At 38.6% G+C, this 23,358-nt stretch overlaps 1 protein-coding gene across 1 annotated transcript in view; it reads left to right on the top strand.

Moving 5' to 3' along the window:
- Nucleotides 1–23,358, top strand: part of LOC124607652 — a 653,970-nt gene that overhangs the window by 538,405 nt on the left and 92,207 nt on the right. The window contains exons 8-10 of the mRNA XM_047139922.1: nt 6,569–6,661; nt 15,282–15,507; nt 21,088–21,204. Of these exons, the coding sequence (XP_046995878.1) occupies nt 6,569–6,661; nt 15,282–15,507; nt 21,088–21,204 (436 nt within the window). The remainder of the gene's footprint in view (nt 1–6,568; nt 6,662–15,281; nt 15,508–21,087; nt 21,205–23,358) is intronic.

Genomic DNA, 23,358 nt, shown 5'->3' on the forward strand with positions numbered 1-23,358 from the left:
CGATGCCAGCTGTATTTGGACTGAAATAATTCAATCCCAAATATAGGATGTGACCACATTTAACAGTATTGTGTACCACGAACAGTAGAGAAACAGTTTGGAGAGGACGACTGTTTGTATCAGCATGACAATGCACCGTATCATAAAGCAGCGTCTGTGAGGCAATGGTTTGTGGACAACAACATTACTGAAATGAACTGGCCTGGCCAGAGGCCCGATCAGAACCCAATGGAACACATTTGGGATGAGCTGCAACGTTAACTTTGCTCCAGACTGCAGTGCCAATACCTTCCCTAGTTTTGTCTCTTGAGGAACCGTGGGCTGCTATTCCTCCACAGTGTTGAGGCACCTCATGCAAAATGTCCCTAGCAGACTTCAGGCTGTCATAGAGGTGAAGGGAGGTAGCACCACGTCTTAATGTCCACTAATAGGTGCCCACATACTTTTGATCACGTGGTGTGTACATCCAAATGGTTCAAATGGCTCTGAGCACTATGGACTTAACATCTATGGTCATCAGTCCCCTAGAACTTAGAACTACTTAAACCTAACTAACCTAAGGACATCACACAACACCCAGTCATCACGAGGCAGAGAAAATCCCTGACCCCGCCGGGAATCGAACCCGGGAACCCGGGCGTGGGAAGCAAGAACGCTACCGCACGACCACGAGCTGCGGACTGTGTACATCGAATATCCCCTGTTATGTCTACATGACTTGGGTCCAGTGGCATAATAATCTTGCAGGGGTGTAATGTCGGTAACTTCGACTTCACCATATCTTGTTTAATATTTGTCACTGCTTGGACTTTTATTCATTTATTGAGGTCTACATTATTTTATAATGAAGTAAAAGGTACCCACTTCAGTTATCATTTTTTATGTGAAACAGTTCAAAACATGGAAAATCACGCAGTCCACACTGTCACTACTTGCAATAATAATGCGTTCCGTTTTCCATTGTTTCACTGCATCAATGTGGACATGTAACACAAAAACTAACAAATGGAAAATATATTGTGTACACTTTAGTTGTGTTAGCCACTAGGAATGACGAGAATAGTCCTATACAGTAGCTGAAAACGAGGTAGGCGTCATGAAACTGTTGTTTTACACAGTACCCTCAGAACATCTTCAAGATTCCTTTCCATAAATCTCTGCTCCCTTCCCAGTTTAGTGCCCTCCAATTGATTCCCTTCTTGTTCTTGATCTTCTTCTTCTTCTTCTTCTTCTTTTTTTTTACCCCTCTCCCATCTTGAAACCTCACCTTTCCTCTTTCCCTTGCCTTTCGCCCTTCCTCATTTGTTTTTGTTTGTCACCAAATTACTCTTCAGCAGATATGGCACCCCAGCCGTCATATCCAAGTTAACACCAGTATATGGGTCCCAATCATTGATCCATTTTTCTGCGACAAGTTGCACAAGTATTTTGCTAGCACCACTTTGTACTCTACATTTTCAGAGTATCCTGACAATGAACTGAGCTTATATGATCATATTCTTAAAAACTATATTATGAGAAGGAAAGTTGCCACTCAGCATATAGTGGAGATGCTGAGTCGCAGATAGGCACAACAAAAAGATTTTCGCACTTCAAGCTTTCAGCCAATGGCCTTTGTCAACAACAGATGCGCTCACACACACACACACACACACACACACACACACACACACACACACACATTCACTCACGAAAATGCAACTCACACACACGACTGCAATCTCAGGCAACTGAAACCACACAGTTGCTTGAGACAGCAGTCGTGTGTGTGAGTTGCATTTTCGTGAGTGAATATGTGTGTGTGTGTGTGTGTGTGTGTGTGTGTGTGTGTGCACGCATATGTGTGTCTATTGTTGAAAAAGGTCATTGGGCGAAAGCTTTAAATGTGAAATTTTTTTTTTGCTATGCCCAGCTGCGACTCAGCATCTCTGCTGTATGGTGAGTGGCAACTTTCCTTCTCATAATATTGTTACATTCCATCAAGGATTTTCCATTGTTTGTTTTTATCCCTAAAAACTGTAACACCCAGCTTTTTATATGTAACGGAATTACTTCTTGCAATGACTACAACTTCAATGACGGACAGCATTCACAAAGGTCAACAGTTGGGGGCTTTGATTCCATCTTGTAACTCAAACTTTGCATCTGTTATGTGTAGTTATCTTTCAATGCAATGTTAAATGCTGGCAGAAGACAATGATACAGAATGATCATTGTTCCTTCATAACTTTTCATTCTATATGCGTTCAACATAGCCTTTAAATTGGCAACGTTCAGTGCATCCTCCCTCTACACACCTTTGAAATTCTAATGATTTAATGTTATAATGTGATGCAATGCCTCCTAAATTTCAAGTATTTTAGAAGCTACCTAAATCTTATTATAATTTTTAGCAAAAGTCTTGTTCAAACTATTTTATTCACAATCTTTGATTACATTTTTTGTGAAAAGTCCTAAGTTGTTTCATTCAGTGATGAACATGCTCAGATCTTTGTAATAACATGTGGTAATCACAAATATGTAGTTAACTCCACAGCAGCTGTGCCCTACAGCATTGATATCTTCCAAGTAGGGCTGTTGTTTTATGCAAGTTTAAATTTTGAACCTGTTTTATTTGGAATATGTCAATACTGTGGTTGCACATTTGTGGTTCAGTTGTCCACTTGTTTGTAATTTCATTTTATAATTCAGATCCAAGAATGTACATTAACAAAAGAAATTAATTATGGAGATCAAACACTGTAAATGAAATAGATTTAGGGCCACTGTTAACTATTAGTGACAATGTCACAATGGTAATCTCAGCTGATGCTGCTTGTCATTGTTAGCGCTATGATGCTGTTAGCACTATGATGTTAACGAGTCAGTAACTAGATGCATAGGACAGTTCTGCTTTGTAGATTTGTTGTGATAAACTCTTTCTGGCACAGTTAAATCCCTGAAGTCTTTCATGTATGTGAGAGTTGCTCTTGCACATATTCTGTTTTTCATCTAACAAATATTTTGTGCAGAAAGTTGATCTTTTATAGCATGCTGTTGATACCTACAATCTTACATCCACTGACAGGTCTTTCACCTCTTGGTAAAGTCTTGCAGGAGGGTGGAGTGGATATCGAAAAAACTGTAAAATACTCACGCTACCATACGCAAGCAATATGTTTCCTCCTTCAGTTGAGCCCAGTTCAGTAGTCCAATTACATGTCCATTGAATGTTTAAATAGGAAAACCAGATTAATAGCTTCTTCTGACAAATATGTGTGCAAGTTTTCCCTGCCAAAGACAGTTTCGACAAAATTCTTTTGGTGTGTGATGTAGTGGTCAGTTTCAATAATTGGCTAATATTTTGTCATGGTCTCCTCCTTCATAGACAATAATGTATATGAGTCTTACATAGAAACTAACAACTAAATCATTAACAGATTTGAGCATTTATGACTATCACACTTTTATGGGGTACATCCAAAATTTCCTTTGTATCTAGGAGTGTTTCTACATCCGGAAAAACCTGTTGCTTTCTGTTCATCAGGGAGTTCTCAGTCCACTCTTTGACATGGCCACATATCCCATATTTTATTTAGTAATTACAGCTGCATTATTGATCTAAAAACTTTTCAAACCCTCCCACAATCTAACACCAAATCCTACACATTCGATACTTTCCATTCACATACATGACCTCCTGCGGAAAGCATCTGCATCAATCTTATCCCTAACTACCTAGAGCACTCACATCACCCCCATCAAATGTCACATCAAATATTTGATCATTTCTCTTTTCTGTACATTTAAAAAAAATATCAGTTTGTAAAATCTATGCTTGAAGGGAAGCATGTTGGACTACTACCTACTCATCCTTGCCCATAGGGCAGGTATGGGGGATTTTTGAATGTCTTAGCACCAATCCTAGCACTAAATTTTGTATAGTGTATTGAGAACAGATCTTGAATGGGATGACCAGAGTTTCAGATAATCTGCAATCTTTATTTATACAGAATATCTTCAGATGAAGCAAATTAGGAAGTCCTAAGAAGAATTAAAAACTGATGAATAGATAAACAAGGCAGTATATACTGCAATGTCTAGCCTACATAGAAAAAAAATAACTTGAGCTTTTGAGGTATGTGTCAGATTGTTTGGCTAGGTGATGAATTCTATCCATGGAGAAAGGCCAGCTGCTACTTGAGCCAATAGTTAATAGCTCCATTGCATTATTTGTATTTTGTTATTTCAGTTATTTATTCTTTGATTATATTTTTACATTGGTATCAAGAACAAATATACAGTCTGACACTAGGGGGGAAAGAACTCAAATGCCCAACATCATAAATATAACATCATAATTACATTACATATTTAATTAATTTAATAACTCCTAGAGTAATGTATGGAGTTTTGAGAAAACACAGTCTATCCAATTCTGTCCAATAAATGGCATAACACCATTTTTAAATATAAACCATGGACAGAAATCTTTTGCTAAGGCAGAATATTCAAAATTTATGGGTGTGTGCACTGATGAGAAATTGAATTGGAAGAAACACATAGATGATCTGCTGAAACGGTTAGGTTCAGCTACTTACGCTATGAGGATTATTGAAAATTTTGGTGATAAACATCAGTAAATGAGCCACCTATGCCTATTTTCATTCACTGCTTTCATATGGCATTATATTTTGGGGCACTTCATCATTAAGAGAGAAAGTATTCATTGCACAATAGTGAGTAATGAGAATAATAGCTGGAGCCCTCCCAATACCACCTTGCAAACATTTATTTAAGGAACTCTGGATATCCAAAGTACCTTTACAATACATATATTCATTTAAAATTTTTTTTATTAATAACTCATACCAGTTTGAAAAGTGAAGTGCATAGCTACAACACTAGAAGAAAGAATGATCTTCACTATTCTGGATTAAATCTTACTTTGGCACAGAAAGAGGTGAATTATGCTGCCACAAAAATCTTTGGTAATTTGCCAGATAGCATTAAAAGTCTTACAGATAGCCAACCAACATCTAAAAGCAAATTAAAAGAATTTCTGAATGGCAACTGCAGAAAAAAATATAAATAAATAAATGAAATAATTAATTATTTTGTGTAAAGAAAACAAACATTAAAGTAGCACGTTCCACATCATTATGAAATGTCGTATTCATGAGCTATGGAACAAGTATTATTGTATGTATGCAGTGAGTTGACATTTCATCAACAATGATTCAGAGGTTGATCAGTGTTGGTTTTTGAGTGTTTCAATACCAGGAAGCATTGGTCTGGGTCAAAGCAGTGACACAATTTCACTTCAAAAATATTTAAGTTTGAGCTAACTGAGACTCTTGTGCTGTTCCTGGTGCACCCTCTTACAGTGAACAATCTGGTACTTAAGGTTATTGGGAACAGTGATGTGTGCATATGATGAGCAAGAGATGAATGCATTGTCAGTGAGTGAAATTCACTATTCCTTCAAGGCGAACCTAAAATTTCACCATTGTTCATTAACAGTCATGCTTTGCCCTTAGACGTCAGTATACATTTATCACTGTTTGAAATATGGCCATTAGATTTCCTTTCCAGTCAAATGTAAGCTACTGTGTAAAGACAGCCATGTTATTTACCAGCAGTTCTGCAGTTACTGTGAAGCATTCTGTGTGGCAATAACAAGTAACCAGTTGGTTGTCCACATGATTGGCCACCATGAAACAGTAGCTTACTGAAAACTTGATTACTTGCTGTGGACCACCACATCAGTGAGTTCAGTAGGTGTGTCAGTACCTATGGCATTTGAATTTCCCACTCCCCCTCTTCTGGCTTACTACAGTTGTGCACTTCCCCTGGTCTAAACCTCCTATTCCCTCCTTACCATGCTGACTTTGCCACTGCTGCTGAGAACCACCTGCCTCCCTCTTTATTGTCTCTTAATACTGGTTGACTCCTCCTTTTCCAGTAGCCCCCACCCCCCCCACACACACACAACGCCTATCCTTGAGCTGAGGAAACTGCTCATGAATAGTCTGTGTAACTGTAGCTGTTGGTATGGGCATGTGTATGGGGGTTGCATGCTAAGATTATAAAAACTATCATAGTTCAGATGATGGTTTAGTTTTGCTGTTTTAGTAGCAAATGTTCTTCTGATTTCCAAAAAACCTCTTAAAATTTCTACAGCTTTCGCTACATTTATTGTACATGGTATTACATTGCTATTATTTGGATTGTACCTGCTTTTTCATTTTTATATGTTTATAGATGTAATATTCATCCTATGTTCATCTCCCACTCCTCTTCTCTTTCTCCTTGTCCACCAGCTCCCCTGCCTCCAGTTTTCCCTCTGTTCCATCACTTGTCATTTCAGTAAATTCTTAATTTTTTCCAAGTGGGACTTTATCTAAGGCACTAGCTTACTACTTTACCATTTTATCTAATTTATATATTCCTATATTCCCATGTTCATTATATTTCATTTCCATTTAGCCATACTGCAAAAACACATTGTCATCATACCACATGGCAGTATTCATGATATAAAGCTCTTCCAGATTTTTTAAAAAATCTTTCTGCTTTCCTTTTTCAGATTTTTCAAACAAAATGATGTTGTTAAGGCTGTCTTTGCTGCTTGTTATGCTTCCATACATGGAAGCCAACTGGTGTCTAACAAACAGAAAAGGTAAGTAAATGATTTACTACAGTGTCCCTCGGTATTTTTGATTTTGTTGGTAATTAATGCTGTTGCTAAAATTAGATTTGAATGTCTTTTTACTTACTGCACTGAAACCTTAATGAGTGGTCAGAAAGTATCCAACTTTCTGGATTAATACCAATAAATTTGGATAAAGGCAGAAATAGACTGCATGTGTAGTGGCATTTGACCTTTTTGCACATTGACTACAATAGGCCCTATATGTCTCTTTGATAATTGAATCATTTTTGCATGTCTCAACAATCAGGTGCACTTGTTGTAAAATATGAATTATGGCAAAAATAAATTAAATTTCAGAAACCAAACAAACTGTGCAGAGATATATTTCTAACACAGTACATTCAGGCAACTCAAGAGTGTATAATTGTTGTAAATGTTGGTTCAGAAAGTACAGAAGTGCTGAAATATGTTGGAGTATGTTAGATCTTTCATCTTGTAAAACCTACATTCTTGAGATAACTCATAAGTGTATGACTGATATAAATAACATGCTGGAGACGCTGAGTTGCGGATAGGCACAACAAAAGGACTGTTAGCAAGTAAGCTTTCAGCCAAAAGGCCTCCATCAGAAGTTGACAACAAACAAACAAATACACACACACACACACACACACACACACACACACACACACACACACACACACACACATAACCACAGTCTCCATCTGTTCAGCCAGACTGTAGGCAGCAGCACATGGAAGAAGCTTGCAGCTGTCTGTTGTGCATGGTCGAAGCAGTTGATGCAACATAGCTCATAAGTAGAGTGTGCAGTGCATCTTTGGAATGTGACAAGTGAAACACAGGAAAGAAGAGGAATAAGGACAGGCACTGAGTATAGTAATGTCTCAGAAAATGGTAACAAAGGAGAAAAACAGCACAGGGTTGCAGAATGGGAGGAAAGCCGTTAGACAAAATCAAACAGTGAAAATTCAGGATGGAGTAATGACATATTATGAAAAGGACAATTGATACTCACCGCACCAGAGACTGTGGCCATATGTGTATGAGTTACATTTGTGTGTGTATATGTGTGTGTGTGTGTATGTGTGTGTTGTATAGTTCTGATGAAGGCCTTTCTGGCTGAAAGCTTACTTGATGACAGTCTTTCTGTTGTGCCCTGTGACTCAGCATCTCCACTATGTGGTGAGTAGCAACTGTCCTTTTCATAAAATGTCATTATTCCATCCTGGATTTCTGTTGTTTGGTTGATATAAATGTTACTGGCAGGACTTTGAAGGTGAGTGATTGTCCTGCATACTAGAGTAAGATCTCAAAAGTGATTTGTTGGAGAATATTGCAAACTCTCAAGATTTTCATACAGCTGTTCACTTGACCATACCAATATTTGTTCTTATTTTTTATTGTATTTTCAAAAAGCTTCTGCAATCTTTTCCATCCATTCTATGAATGAAATTATTATCATCCATCATATGCTAACTATTTAGGAGGTTATAGAACACAAATTAATCACTGGAAACCATATCAGCACTACCTGCATTAGATGTATTGATAGCCTACCTGGAGCTGTATGTCTTTCTGCTACCTTACACCCATTCCATAAGATGGTAGATAAAACTGACCTAAACAGCTCTCAAGTTATTTTGCTGTAACCCTTTTCTTACAAAGTATTTTTCAAGGCCTCACTAAACAAGCACGATCAGTGAAGACGAAATATGTGGGTACCAAGGAGATTCCAGAAAAAGAAGATTTGGACGTGAGTCAGAGAGGATGATGATTTGTCAGAACATGGAAGTTTACTCACTGCCTTCCATTCACTGATGGTGGGTGTTACTATCAACTAAATAAGGAGCTCAGAAAATGGTGAAAAACTGCATTCTGAATGCAAGAGGGCAGGTCTCATGATCTTCAGTTTCCTAATGTTGCAAATATGTGCAAAGTGAAATGGTATTCAAGCAGTAATTCCTCAAACTCAAACCATTTGGTACTGACAGGAAGTTGTCCAAGCTATGACTAAGACTGATTACAGGCAGTTAGAAACTACACAAAACAAGTCGGCGGAGTTTTCTTAAATTATTGAAAACTGCAACTAGACCCATGTACTTTCATTCATCATATTCTGTAGATCACATTGAGGAGGTTAACCTTTGGAGATGTGCAACAAGTCAAGGTATACATTAACAACAGTTAACTCACAGAAATGTAATCTGTACACAGTATTTACAATAAATAATCATTATTCTACTTAATATTATCTGTGCCTATGTCAGCTAAATGTAAACTAGTAACATCAAAAATTGGAACACTTCCTTAATGTTCGGCAGGTGTTATCTATTTACTTCCATGAACCAAATATATACCGGTACGCTAAGTATCGCTACTTAGAACTATCAGCCTGCTTGCACACAATCATCATTTAATATGGCCACTATTAATTTTTTAAAGTAATACATTGATTCATAACAGCTACGTCTCAAGCATCTCAATACCTTTCATGCTCAAGATTTTGCAAACTAGGAGCTATAGCTTTATGTCAGTATTTTTCTGAACCTAACAGTAAGTGCATCGAACAAAAAATTAGACACCTGCCCTCTCTTCATGGACATACCTTGCTAATATCATGAAATGTGGCTGTTAGCCTTGATAACCGCCTTAAGGGGCTTGCACGTGAATAACTGACAAAAAAGCGATTGTTTAATTTTTGTCTTAAGAAATTCTCCATAGTTTTTGGAACAGGAAAAATTTTACTTCCAGGAAAATGGAACACAGAAAGTACCAAAATTAGAGGAATTTAAAAGTGTCTGCACACACCATGACATCCCCATGGCACACAGTCAGCTCTGTTAAAAATAAAGATTTGTTCTCATTTGTTTAATGACTTTTTAGTCATCTTAAGTTAGATAACCCATGAAAGCTTTACAGTTGTTTATCTTTTGTTTATACAGAGTGTTGAGTCATTGTTTGCTGTTGTTTTGGTGCAAATATTCTGTTTACAGTGAAGTAATTGTGTACGTGAGTTTCTAATTGTGTGTGTTAGTTTCTTATTCCACTTGAAAACAATCAGAAGAATTAAGAAATAAATTTTATGGAAATTGGTTCACCAAATGGATTAACTCTGCTAATACTGAAATACAATATGATTCAGCACTTGAACAAGCTGCAATCTACTCCAAGTGAATCGAAGCTAAAACTGAAATATTTGGACAGTTGGCTTGACAGTATTAATGCTGATAATATAGAGATGTTAACTATTGATTCATATTGTGTTATTGTTGAACTGTCTGCTCTATCTGACCTATAAATAATAAGGACTGTGGCAATAGTGGTGTGAAGGTAGTTAGGGAGAGGTTGTGCAACAAAATTAAGAATTGTTTGTAATTTTTGTGATTTAACTGATTATGGTTGTACTTGTGACACAAGTAAACAGTGTGTATAACACAAATATTAAACTTGCTTATGCTATGAGGTGTACAGCAGTGCACAAATTTTCTGTGCCCTTATGGACTTACCTCCCCCTACAAGATTTCACAGGTACAATAAAATTATTCTACAGACTTTAGAAGATGTAGCAGATGATATATGAAAAATGCTGTTCACGAAAGTGTAGATATGAATGACAGCAATACATGTATGTCTGAAGCCGTGGATGAATCCTGGCAGTGAAGAGGCCGTAGTTCACTAAATGGTGTAGTGGCAGCTACCTCCTTGGACAATGGTAAAGTCATTGATGTGGAATGTAGTACCAAGTACTGTCATGGCTGTACTAGTGGAACTGAAAATCATAAATGTTTGATTAATTTTAGTGGTTATAGCGGAGGGATATGGAATCTGAAGGTGTTGCAAAGATACTTCACAGGTCAATGGAGAAATATGGTATGATGTATACATCTTACCTAGGAGATGGAGACTCAAAAGGATACCAAAAGGTTTGTGAATGACACAAAGATTGACAAAATGGAATGTGTTGGACATCTCCAGAAAATGTTAGGTACAATATTGAGGAATTTGAAGGGAAAGAAATTAGCTGATAGAAAGTGCATTAGTGGACATAGTCGGCTTACAAAGAAATAGACAGGTTGCAGTATGATTATGAAAAAACCATAAGACAAAATAAAAATCAACTTGAGCAAATTAAAAAGGCAATTTGGGCTACCTGCTTTCATAAATCCTTCACAGATGACAACCCATGTAATGCATCTGCCCACCTGGCAGTGATTCATGGTGTGGCTACCAGAGGGCTGTTACTCAAGATGAGACCTACAACCACAAACATTCCTTTCCATTTGCTATAATGGAAGTTATAAAACCTATACATATGGATCATAGCGACACGAGGTTATTAGAGAAATGTTTAAATGATAATCCAAATGAAAGTTTCAACAATTGTATATGGGAACGGATACCAAAAACTGTTCTAGTAGGATTAAATACTTTGAAAATAGGTGTGCCAGACATCAATGATGGCACAGTGTCAAAGCTTAATGTAATGGAACTGATGGGAGTGCCTGGTGCTCTAAATATGCATAGAGCTCTAATAGTCATTGACCAAATGAGACTCTTCAAAGCAGAAAAATCATTATTGGAAGCCACCAAAGAAGCAAGAATGAGAAGAAGTGAAAAGGAGAAGGGAGGAAGACCAACACAGGAAACAAGATGAATATGGATGTGGGATTCACTAGTGCCATGCAAGTTTAATAGCAAAAGCAAGTTTTAACTTTAACTTGAATTTCCTGAAAGTTAAATTATTTCATTTTCTGGTACACTTTGGCTAAAAACTGTTAAAGACTGAGAGCTGAAATTTTGTATACTATCTTAAAACATGCTTAACTAAAAAGTAGAGTGCTCTTGTAGCTTAACTTTGAAAATAAAATGCTTTTTTGAAGAAATATCCTGAATTCATTTGGAAACATTTTGATAATGATACTTAAATATTTTTTGTACAATAATTTTATGACAGCACCATGTTTTCAGTAGTCTGCTTTAAAGATAATAGTGCAAAGAACTTACAGAAAAAATTAAACCTTGTACTTTGTTTGCGTTTTGAGTAATGTACACCGATGATGTACATAAGTAATTAGCATGGTTTATTTCACTTGCAAGAAAAAATACAATTCAAAGAAAGTATGAGAGCTGAAGCTGTGGTTCATACATAAAAATGTTCTTAAAAGATAGTAAGCATTATGTGGGCTTACAAATCTTATTCTTTGAGTTACACTGTTTAGAAAACTGACAAGTTTTTCAAGGTTTCTCCTGGTATTCATGGGCCAGTCCCTCTTAATTGAGTGAGGAAGAGGGTCTGCAAGTGCCTTTAGCTATGCCGTATCTAGCAGAAACCATGCATCAATGCTTAAGTCCTGTAGTGGTGCCAGATTGCAAGCGATGTTGATTACACCCATTGTTCCAAATAACCCCAGACACGTTCTGTACGATTAAAATTGCATGATTTAGTTGGCCAGTCATGGTGAGGAAGGATGCCCGAGTTTTCATCCAACCAGGAACATATGCTTGCAGCTCTGGGAGCACAGCTGTTATCACCTTGGAAGAGGGGAATGTCCACAGTGTACTCAACCCCAAAACATTAGGGAATCAACTCTGGCCTGAAATACACCCTCATTGGGCTGTCAGTGCACTCACATTGAAAAGAGGCAAAATTGTGACTCATCAGACTGTTCTACATGCTTACAGTCAAATATTGCCCAGTTTTCTTGTTGTTGGACCCATAAAAGATGTGCAGTTTTATTAGCTGCTGTGAGAAATGGTTTTATGCAAGGTACCTGACTCCAAATATACATTGCATACAGTTCCCTTCACAATATTAGCTTGGAAACTGGATGATATGGATCTCTATTCACTTTCAGCAGGTACTCCTGTCAGGTTTTGAAGCTGACTGTCATTGACAAGGTGTGACTTGTGTCTCCAGTCCCTTTAAGTTAGGACCTTTCCATCACCATTGTTCTTACACTGTGTTGCTAGGCCAGGTGCTACACCATTCCTTGTAGACACTTTGGGTAATCCATGTTGATACACCAACAATTCAGGCAGTTGTTAATGGGCACATCCAAACATGGTATCTCCTTTCAGCTATTTTCTCACATGACCACACCATTCTGTCTTGTTGAGCTGATTCCATACAAATGAGTGGCACATACACACCACTTCATTGCTATAACTTCTGTTAGTGGCAGGGGGCCACACAACCATCTGGCCTCAGTTCTACACTGAACAGTGCTCCAAAGTGGCTAGTGTATTTTATCCAGTGGTCTCATAATCTTACTACATTAGAGACCATTTGTAGAAGTTTAATAATAGCTAATTACTAATGTAGTTTCTAAGAACTGCTTACTTTTATAATAGTTTATACTTTTACTGATTCCACGCAATGAAGATTCCCTTTCGTGATGTGATCTGTGAAAGATGAGAATTGAATGAATGAATATTTTTCTCTCCTGCTGTTTGGTTTTGTTTTGCAAGAATGCCTTTGACCACATTGGAATTTTCTTACTATCTTAAAAACAAAGTGGTTTAAGATGCATTCTGTAAGAGTCAGAGATTCCATTCCTAGGACAGTTAGAGTTAAGATATAATTTACAGAAAGTTAGGAACTAGGCTGTGTGTTTAGCAGCTGGTGCTGATTAGAAAGAACAAATGTTTAGAACACAAGTGTGTGTTACACTAATGAGCTGTACCTTTATGTCCATGGCCTACTGCACGAGTGAATGCTGCCTGCTGGCATTGTGCACACATGATATGGTGAGGAAAGTATATAAGTGGAGCAGAGATGAATAAGGAATAATTGTAACAACAATGTGGGCCAAAGATGAAATCCACAGACTTAGTGACTTTGACAAAGGACAGATTGTTATGGCCCAGTACATGTGAAACAAGGATCTTGGAAACAGAGAAGCTGGCCTGCCATTCACAGGTTACTTTCATGAGCATATACAGAAAGGGGTTTGAGGCACAGTGAAACCACAAGTTAGCGATACAGTTTTGGATGGGCACACCTCATCAAAGGCTTCACTGGTCTGTAAAGCAGAATAAGTGGTGATCTGTGGCAATTATGATGACATGAGTGAAATGCTAGTGCAGGCACCAATGTTTCAAAACATACCATTTCATATAAATTGCTGACCTTGGGGCTCTGTATCAGATAACCCCTACAGGTTCCCAACAACATTGCCTGCTAGGATTACAATGGGCATGGAATCATTGAGATTGGATCAATGGAAACCTGTTTCTTGGTCAGATGAATCTGATTTCTTGTTACATCAGGTTAATGCTCATACCTGTATATGTCAAAGTCCAGGTGCAATATGCACCACACCATGGAATAGGCTGGCAGGGGCAGTGTTTTGCAGTGAGGCACATTCATCTGCACTTCTGTAGGCCCTGTGGTAGTAATCAAACACAACAGCTGTGGACTATGTGAACATTATTGTGGGCCATTTGCATCTCTTCATGCTGGCAATGGCATGTTCCAGTAGGAAAACTGTCCATGTCACCAGACCAGCATATTGCTACATTGATTTGAGGGGCATACAGTGAACTCACATTGATGTTTTAGCCACCAGATTTGTCTGATTGGAATTCGATGGAACATGGAACACATCTGGGACTCAATTGGGGGCCAGCTCCATTTTCACAAACTACTGGTCCATAACAAACGGGAATTATGTGATGATGTCTGGTGCCACAAACCTCTGGAGACATCCCAAGGAATTGTCAGATCCATGCCATGCAGAATCACTGCTCTATTGTGTTCCAGTAGTGAACCAACAGGCTATTAAGAGGATGGTCTTAATATTTTTGCTCATCAGTGTATGATTCTGCTATCTTACTTTATGTAGGCTTGGAAATATTTCAGATCACTCATCTCCACCCCCCCCCCCCCTCCACCCCCCCTCGCCCCCCAAGACAATATATTGTTCACATATACAGGTCTCATCATGCTATGGCTTTTCTGAATGCTGTTTGGCTAGATGTAGCTGTTTAACTGTATAATGTGAATTATATGAACACAGTTTATCATGACTGTCTACATTCTGGATAAAGATATTTCTCTGTCTTTGCAATGTGTTCTCTCAGGAGTGCTGCAATGAACTAAATTCAAGCAACAGTGATACTTTGGCAATTCTCAACCCTAACTGTATGCTTGTGAGTTTTTGGCTCATATCTGAACAAATCTGTTGCTCCAGTTTGTATCTTTAATGTTAAAATACAGAAAATATTTTAAAGACTGTGATCACTTTTCTTACACACCTATCTTTTGAAATTTATTGTTTGAAAGGTTACACTTATGTATTTATTTAATCAAAGCTGCCACAGTAGCTCATGCTAAAATAGATTTATGTGGTTTGCTTAACCAGCTTCATATTTATTTGTCATTTGATTCTCGTACTGTGGTTCTACTCTGTGTAACTTATTCTTTACTCTTATCATATGTTATACTTTTGTATATTTTCCTTGTCCATATTCTTGTGGAAAGGGGTGTCTCCAGTTTCAAAAGTTTATAATTCTTCTATTTATTCTCTTATGATGTCCATTTACTATAACTCACTATTTTACTGTATGTACCCCATTTATGTGCCTTTTAATGTTGTTTTAACTTTTATTTGATGTCTTTTCTCAGAAGTGAGCCCGAAACGTTTCATGTATTATCAAGGACGAACATCAGACATACATTTAGAAGCTTCAGACAGGATAACACACCAACTGGCCAGTCATATCTTCAAAATATTCTTAGAAGAAGTACTTGGATATGCTTATGTGTCTGTAGTAAAAGCGAAAGAATATAGCAATGAAACTGAGATATTAGGACACCTTTCTGTACCTCTGAATGGCAGCAGTCCCGCTCAGTAAGTTGATAAAATTACTTTTACTGCATTACTAAAATTATAAAAAAAATCTTGTAAACTACCACAAACTTGTAAACTAAGTGATTTAAAAAATACAGCACAGAGCACTGAAGACTAAAACTATAACATTTAACTTATTGTTCTTCAGTGTGATCTGAAATCTTAATTAGATATGCAGCAATAATTCATACCAATTATGAAATTATTTTGTGGCAAATTATAAAATCAGCCATATGCTACTATCTTCAGTATTTGATCAACTAAAAATACAGGGTGTTTCAAAAATGACTGGTATATTTGAAACGGCAATAAAATCTAAACGAGCAGCGATAGAAATACACCGTTTGTTGCAATATGCTTGGGACAACAGTACATTTTCAGGCGGACAAACTTTCGAAATTACAGTAGTTACAATTTTCAACAACAGATGGTGCTGCAAGTGATGTGAAAGATATAGAAGACAACGCAGTCTGTGGGTGCGCCATTCTGTACGTCGTCTTTCTGCTGTAAGCGTGTGCTGTTCACAACGTGCAAGTGTGCTGTAGACAACACGGTTTATTCCTTAGAACAGAGGATTTTTCTGGTGTTGGAATTCCACCGCCTAGAACACAGTGTTGTTGCAACAAGACAAGTTTTCAACGGAGGTTTAATGTAACCAAAGGACCAAAAAGCGATACAATAAAGGATCTGTTTGAAAAATTTCAACGGACTGGGAACGTGACGGATGAACGTGGTGGAAAGGTAGGGCGACCGCGTACGGCAACCACAGAGGGCAACGCGCAGCTAGTGCAGCAGGTGATCCAACAGCGGCCTTGGGTTTCCGTTCGCCGTGTTGCAGCTGTGGTCCAAATGACGCCAACGTCCACGTATCGTCTCATGCGCCAGAGTTTACACCTCTATCCATACAAAATTCAAACGCGGCAACCCCTCGGCGCTGCTACCATTTGCTGCACGAGAGACATTCGCTAACGATATAGTGCACAGGATTGATGACGGCGATATGCATGTGGGCAGCATTTGGTTTACTGACGAAGCTTATTTTTACCTGGACGGCTTCGTCAATAATCAGAACTGGCGCATATGGGGAACCGAAAAGCCCCATGTTGCAGTCCCATCGTTCCTGCATCCTCAAAAAGTACTGGTCTGGGCTGCCATTTCTTCCAAAGGAATCATTGGCCCATTTTTCTGATCCGAAACAATTACTGCATCACGCTATCTGGACATTCTTCGTGAATTTGTGGCGGTACAAACGGCCTTAGACAACACTGCGAACACCTCGTGGTTTATGCAAGATGGTGCCCGGCCACATCGCACGGCCGACGTCTTTAATTTCCTGAATGAATATTTCGATGATCGTGTGATTGCTTTGGGCTATCCGAAACATACAGGAGGCGGCGTGGATTGGCCTCCGTATTCACCAGACATGAACCCCTGTGACTTCTTTCTGTGGGGACACTTGAAAGACCAGGTATACCACCAGAATCCAGAAACAATTGAACAGCTGAAGCAGTACATCTCATCTGCATGTGAAGCCATTCCGCCAGACACGTTGTCAAAGGTTTCGGGTAATTTCATTCAGAGACTACGCCATATTATTGCTACGCATGGTGGATATGTGGAAAATATCATACTATAGAGTTTCCCAGACCGCAGCGCCATCTGTTGTTGAAAATTGTAACTACTGTAATTTCGAAAGTTTGTCTGCCTGAAAATGTACTGTTGTCCCAAGCATATTGCAACAAACGGTGTATTTCTATCACTGCTCGTTTAGTTTTTATTGCCATTTCAAATATACCGGTCATTTTTGAAACACCCTGTATGCTCTCACAGGAATTTAATATTAAGATTTCTGCCATGTGCTTTTATTGACTGAAGCAAGGAGTATGGTGTTCTTTAATCTGAAAGATAGAAATCATGTTTTCATATACATTTAGGTATTTATTCTATATACTACATCTAGTTACTCTTTACTGTAGTCTTCCACCTTTTACTTGGTTTGGATGTCCACTTTTTACACAATGTTCTCAGCGTGTTATGTCACCTCTAAACTGAACATTTCTTTTCTCTTGTATTAAACAGTGGAAAACCCAGGATGGAATAACAAAGTAGGAAGGATAGATTGCTATGTCACCTCTAAAATGAACATTTCTTTTCTCTTGTATGAAACAGGGAAAACCCAGGATGGAATAACAACGTAGGAAGGATAGTATGCTACTCAAGGCACTGATTCACAGAAAGGCACATTGAAAAAGAAAACTGGAAATATTTGAACTTTCAGACAAAGCCCTTCCTCAGAAGTAGAACTATCACACATTCATTCAACAACTCACAGACACATGACTACTGTCTTCAGACACTAAGGGCTGATTGCATCTGAAGTGAACAGCAATCTGCTGGGGTCAGTGATGAGAGTAAGGAGGAGGCATGTGGAGGGGATAGGATTGCAAGATAGGGGTGGAGTAAGATGCCAATGTCACCTGTGGCAGGGTGCAGGGATGTGTTGGAGAGAGGGTAGGGCTGCTAGATGCATCAGCAACTATCTCTTGGGCACAGATTGGCAATGGAAATTCATGTGGACTGAATTATTTGGTGGTCTCACCCACGCAGAATGCTTGTGTGTCTGTAATAATTGGTTGCTTTCACAGCTGCTCCTATCTTGGATGGGAAAGGGGTACCTGTATCAGGACAGGAGTTTATGGTAGTGAGAGGATGTATGTGGCAGGTCTTGCAACTGGATCTATTGCAGGGATGTCATACGGAAGTCAAGGAGTTGGGATTAGGGGTGGAATAGAGCTGGACAAGGATATTGCATAGGTTGGATGGGTGGCAGAATACCACTGTGGGAGTGGTGGGGAGGACATTTCTTATTTTAGGGCAGGATGGGAAATAGTCAGAAGCCTGGTGGAGAATGTGATTCAGTTGCTCCACTCCTGGCTAGTACTGAGTCACAAGAGGAGTGCTCTTTTGTGGCTGGACTATGAGTATGTGAAGGATGTTACTTGACTGGTAAGGGAAGGCATGGGAGATCTGCTTCTGGACAAGGTTGGAAGGCATAATTTCACTCTGTGAAGGACTCAGTGAGACCTTTGGCATATTTGAAGAGGAACTGCTCATCACTACAGATGCGACAGCTACAGAATGGTGGCTGTCGAAATTGTATACTTGATACGTTGCTGAGGAACCTACTAATGTTATCTATAGTACAATGTGATTTACTCAGACATATTAAGATCTTTTAAAATGAATTTATGTTCCCTTGTAGTGACTCCAGATAAGTTAATCACTGCTACTTAAATGATTTTTCACTCTGGTACAAATAGAAAATAATGTGGATTGGCTGTTGAATGTCTGCGGATGTGACAGAAGTACAGGGTGACGCAGAATAACACGAATGTTTGATATGAGTAGTGGCAGCCATGGGCAGGTGGCAGCACTGTGGGTTCATGACAGTTAGTGAGTAACAGTCCACCATTTCAGTAATCATGGATCAGTGGAATGGACAACAGAATGTGTTAGCCATAAAATTCTTTTACAAAAACAATGATAGTTTGGTAGCGGTGCAGAGGGATTCCAACAATTTAGAATGGCATGATGCCATTCCATTGAAACACGCAATAAAATGTTGGATTAATAACTTTTAAGAGACTGGATCTGCCCTCAAGAAGAAACAAACAGGACGACCAAGAAGTGTGTGTTCTCCAGCAAACATTGATATTGTACGTGAGTCTGTCATACGGAACCCACGTTGTTCAATTTGTAAGCAAGCAGCAGTGGTTGGAATGTCCTGAGAGAGTGTTTGCAGAATTCTTCATCTTGATTTAAAATTTAATCGTCCGAACTACAGAGGGTGCAACAATTGAAGGACAACAATTACTGGTTACGATTAGGATTCTGTCAACAAATGATAACAAAAATAAACAATGACAATGAATATCTAAACAAGTTGTGGATGTCAGATTAGGCACATTTTCATCTCACCGTTACTGGGCAAACACAAATCCTAATGACATTCATGAGCACACTTTACATGCTAGTAAAGTGACTCATCACATCGGATTATCGGACCGTATTTTTTTGCAAATGAACAATGAAACACAGTAACTGTCATTGCCAATTGTTACATGGAGATGTTACAAACTTTCATTATACCTGCATTGAACAACTTTCCAAACGTTCAAGAAGCCTGGCTTCAACAGGACTGAGTGACATCACACGCTGCATGGCAATCAATGGCATATGTGCAAGAATTGTTTGGCGACTGTGTGATCTCACAATTCGGTAACATTCCCTGGCCCCTTAGATCACCAGATTTATCCATTTGTGAATTTTTCTTGCGGGGCTACCTCAAGAGCAAAGTCTACATAACGTGACCGAGAACCCTGGATGAGTTAAAACAGAGAATTTGGGATGCAATTCACAGTATACCAGCTGACATGCTACAGCAATCAGTGCGGGATCTCAACAGCAGGTTTTATGAATGTATTCATACAGGAGGACGCCATCTAAAGGATGTAATTTTTTAAAAATGAAAAATGCCATCAATGTTTCGTAAATGGCAAAATTGTAAAGTTTCAATTACTATGGATGCAATTTCTTTCCTTCATCACTTCTAGTTTTATTGGATTGTAGAAATGTTCCTATTTTTCTGTGTCACCCTGTACATTTCTCTTAATAAAAGTGTAAATGCATAAAAGTGAACTGCAGTGTACACTTATCCATTTTACAGATTTTGGATATAGCTAAAGCTGAAGAAGCTTCCGTCGGTCAGAAATTTTAATGTTCTGGTTGCCATATTGTTCAGAATTAGAAATAGTCCCATATATTTGTACAAATACTTTATAATTGTACTAATAATAGTACACATAATTTTTGGCAAGCTGTTGCTTTCCATATAACTGCATTACATATCTGTCACAAATTTTCATTAGGAACTCATCTAAACTATAAATTCTCTTGCTATACATTTATGATTGATACCAAGAGAAGTTAGCAAGTGCAGTGATATACAGTGATGTACATGATCACAACACTAGGACAAAATATAATATTTCTGGCAAAAGAACAAAATTAAAAATGACAGTTCAAAGCCCATACACCAATTCTTTTCTTTGGTTGAACAAGTTACCAAACTCTCTAAGACCATGTAAGGGGAGTGCTAAGAATATGTAAGGGGAGTGATTTTAACTTAAAATTAAACTACCAATTCAGTGAATTTTAAGACATTGCTTGTGATATGAACCATTAGTGTATCAGTTATAAAGCAACAAATGCATGAAGTAGATGCAAGCTGCAACATTTGTAGTATGTAACATGTTTTGTAAGTGTAATTGTTGTCATACTGTTATTTCTTATGTTTGCAGATGTCATCATTGTGATGGCTCCATGCAAATAAATAAATAAATGATTGGTGAATCATTTCAGATATTTCACTTTTCGACAGGGCAAAGAATTTGGTTTCAACTGCCGTTTCCCTAGTATTGTTTGTATCTTTCTTCTGTTCATATGAGCAGTGTGACTCAAATTTTATGCGGATGGCTAATGTATTGTCTATTTCAACATTATGCATTTATTTGCTTGCAGACAACTGCCACCATCCATGATAAATGTTGAAGTGTGGCTACCAGCCCAATACAATGCTGCCAATTATTCTGAATATTATGGAGTGAAAGACTGTGGTCTGATTGCGCCTCCTGGAAGGTGAGTTTGTAATATGGCTAACCTGTGTTTGCTGGACCTTGGTAGCTGCTCTTCTTGTGTCTGATATTTTGCTGTAATTTGGATTAGTGATGAGTATGATACCTTTACAAATTTATTGACACACACATTGACATGATGATCAGCTTTTATATAGTTGAAACATTACACAGGTTATTTTTTCAACATGTACAAACTCTGGCAATATATCAATGAGAGGGTATGGAACAAAAAAGGTCTAATGAACCTATGTATGGAAATGCATGGTTTCCATGCTAGAGACCATTTATTCAGTCATACATTGTTACAGAGACTGCAGTCTAAAACACAATGTATTAGGCAGCCACAGTAACGGTATGTGTTGAAAATGGTTTCCATGTGCCTCAATGCATGCATGTACATGCTGTAGCATGTTCTGTCTCACACATTCGCATTTGCTGGGCTGCATCCAAACAGTGTCAAAGGCAGCATGAATACGCCCCTCCAGTGTCTGGAATGAGCTCTGCATACACAATACTTTTCAGATGGCCCCATAACCAGAAATTGCACTGGTTGAGATCTGATGAATGAGCAGGCCATGCAACTGGACCCCATCATCTGATCCATCGAACAGGGAAGACACAATTTAGATGCATCCAGATGTTAATGGTGAAGTGGGCTGGAGCACCATCATGTAGCGGCCACATAACCCTTCAAATCATCAATGGCACTTCTTCCAGCAGGGGAGGCAATGTCACCCACAAGAAATGCTGATAGTTCCAGCCTGTTAGGCATCATGCAAGGAAGGCTGGTCCCAAAATATGGTCCCTAATTATCCTGGCCCACACATTCCAATACTGAGGCTGAATATTCACTTTCAATACCATGGGGGTTCTGCAAACTATTCCACTGGTGACTGTTATAAAAGTTGAATATACCACTTCATGTATAGGTGGCCTCATCTGTGAATGGGATAGATGACACAACTCCCAGAATCATGGCTGCCTGGTGAAGAAACCACTGACAAAACTGCTCCAGATGTGGAAAGTCTGTTACTAGTAAGCCCTGAACACCCTGTACACTTACATTGTTGTGGAGAATGTGCCACACGGTTGTCTGGCTTACCCTGTACTGACAGGTCAACTGCCTGGTACTGACACAGCAGTCACCTTCCACTGTGTAATCACATTTTCCTCCAAAACTGGTGTCCAAACATCTCAAATATGTCCTTCATGATTTCCTGCTTCCTGAAATGACCCTGTCTCAGACAAACGGTGTAATACTGTTGCAAAAACTGAATGCTGTGGTTGTTGTCAGTGGGGATAGGTCTCCTGATACAACCTTGTTGCCCACCACCCATTGCCATTTGCCTTCCCACAAGTAAACACATCGTCAACAAGCTCTCGATTTGAATACAGAAACATTGTGTGCAATGCTGTATCACAACCACTATGTGGTGAGTGAGCAAGAGAAGTGAATCAGACACAACATTACCAATGACTATGGCAGAGAGGGTGCTAGAGCACATGAGGGACAGTACCACCCTCCAGCAGGAAGCCTTGTATACTGTACTGCGTGGTCTTATTAGACAGCAGTCTCTGTTGCAAAGTATGATTGAGTAAATGGTCTCTTAGCATGGAATTTCTGGATGTAAGTTAACCAGACCTTTTTTGTTCAACATCCTCTCATCAGTCAATCTCTAGAGTTTGTACATGGTGGAAAAAATCACCCTGCATTCATACAGTTCAGCATGTACACTGAGCTACAAGGTATGTGACAGTGGCAACATATTTTAGGTACACTTTCTGTATACAGTCCTGATGGAAACACGGTGTGAAGCTAGATTCATTTACATGTTCACTCACATGAATGTTGTTCAATTTTCATTATCGATAGACTGAATAATGTTAAGAAAATATTTGAGATTGAAATGTTCACCATTGTAAGACTAGTCAGTTAACTGATCCATAATGACACAGAGTTGTTGTGGAAAGAAAGATTGTTGGTATGCCACTGTGTGGGCTCTAATCTCTCTGATTTTATCCTCATGGTCTCTTCACGAGATGTACATAAGAGGGAGCAATATACTGCTTGATTCCTCGGTGAAGGTATGTTCTCGAAACTTCAACAAAAGCCTGTACCGAGCTACAGAGCATCTCTCCTGCAAATTCTTCCACT

Source organism: Schistocerca americana, chromosome 1 (assembly GCF_021461395.2).
Source record: "Schistocerca americana isolate TAMUIC-IGC-003095 chromosome 1, iqSchAmer2.1, whole genome shotgun sequence".
NCBI lineage: Eukaryota > Metazoa > Arthropoda > Insecta > Orthoptera > Acrididae > Schistocerca > Schistocerca americana.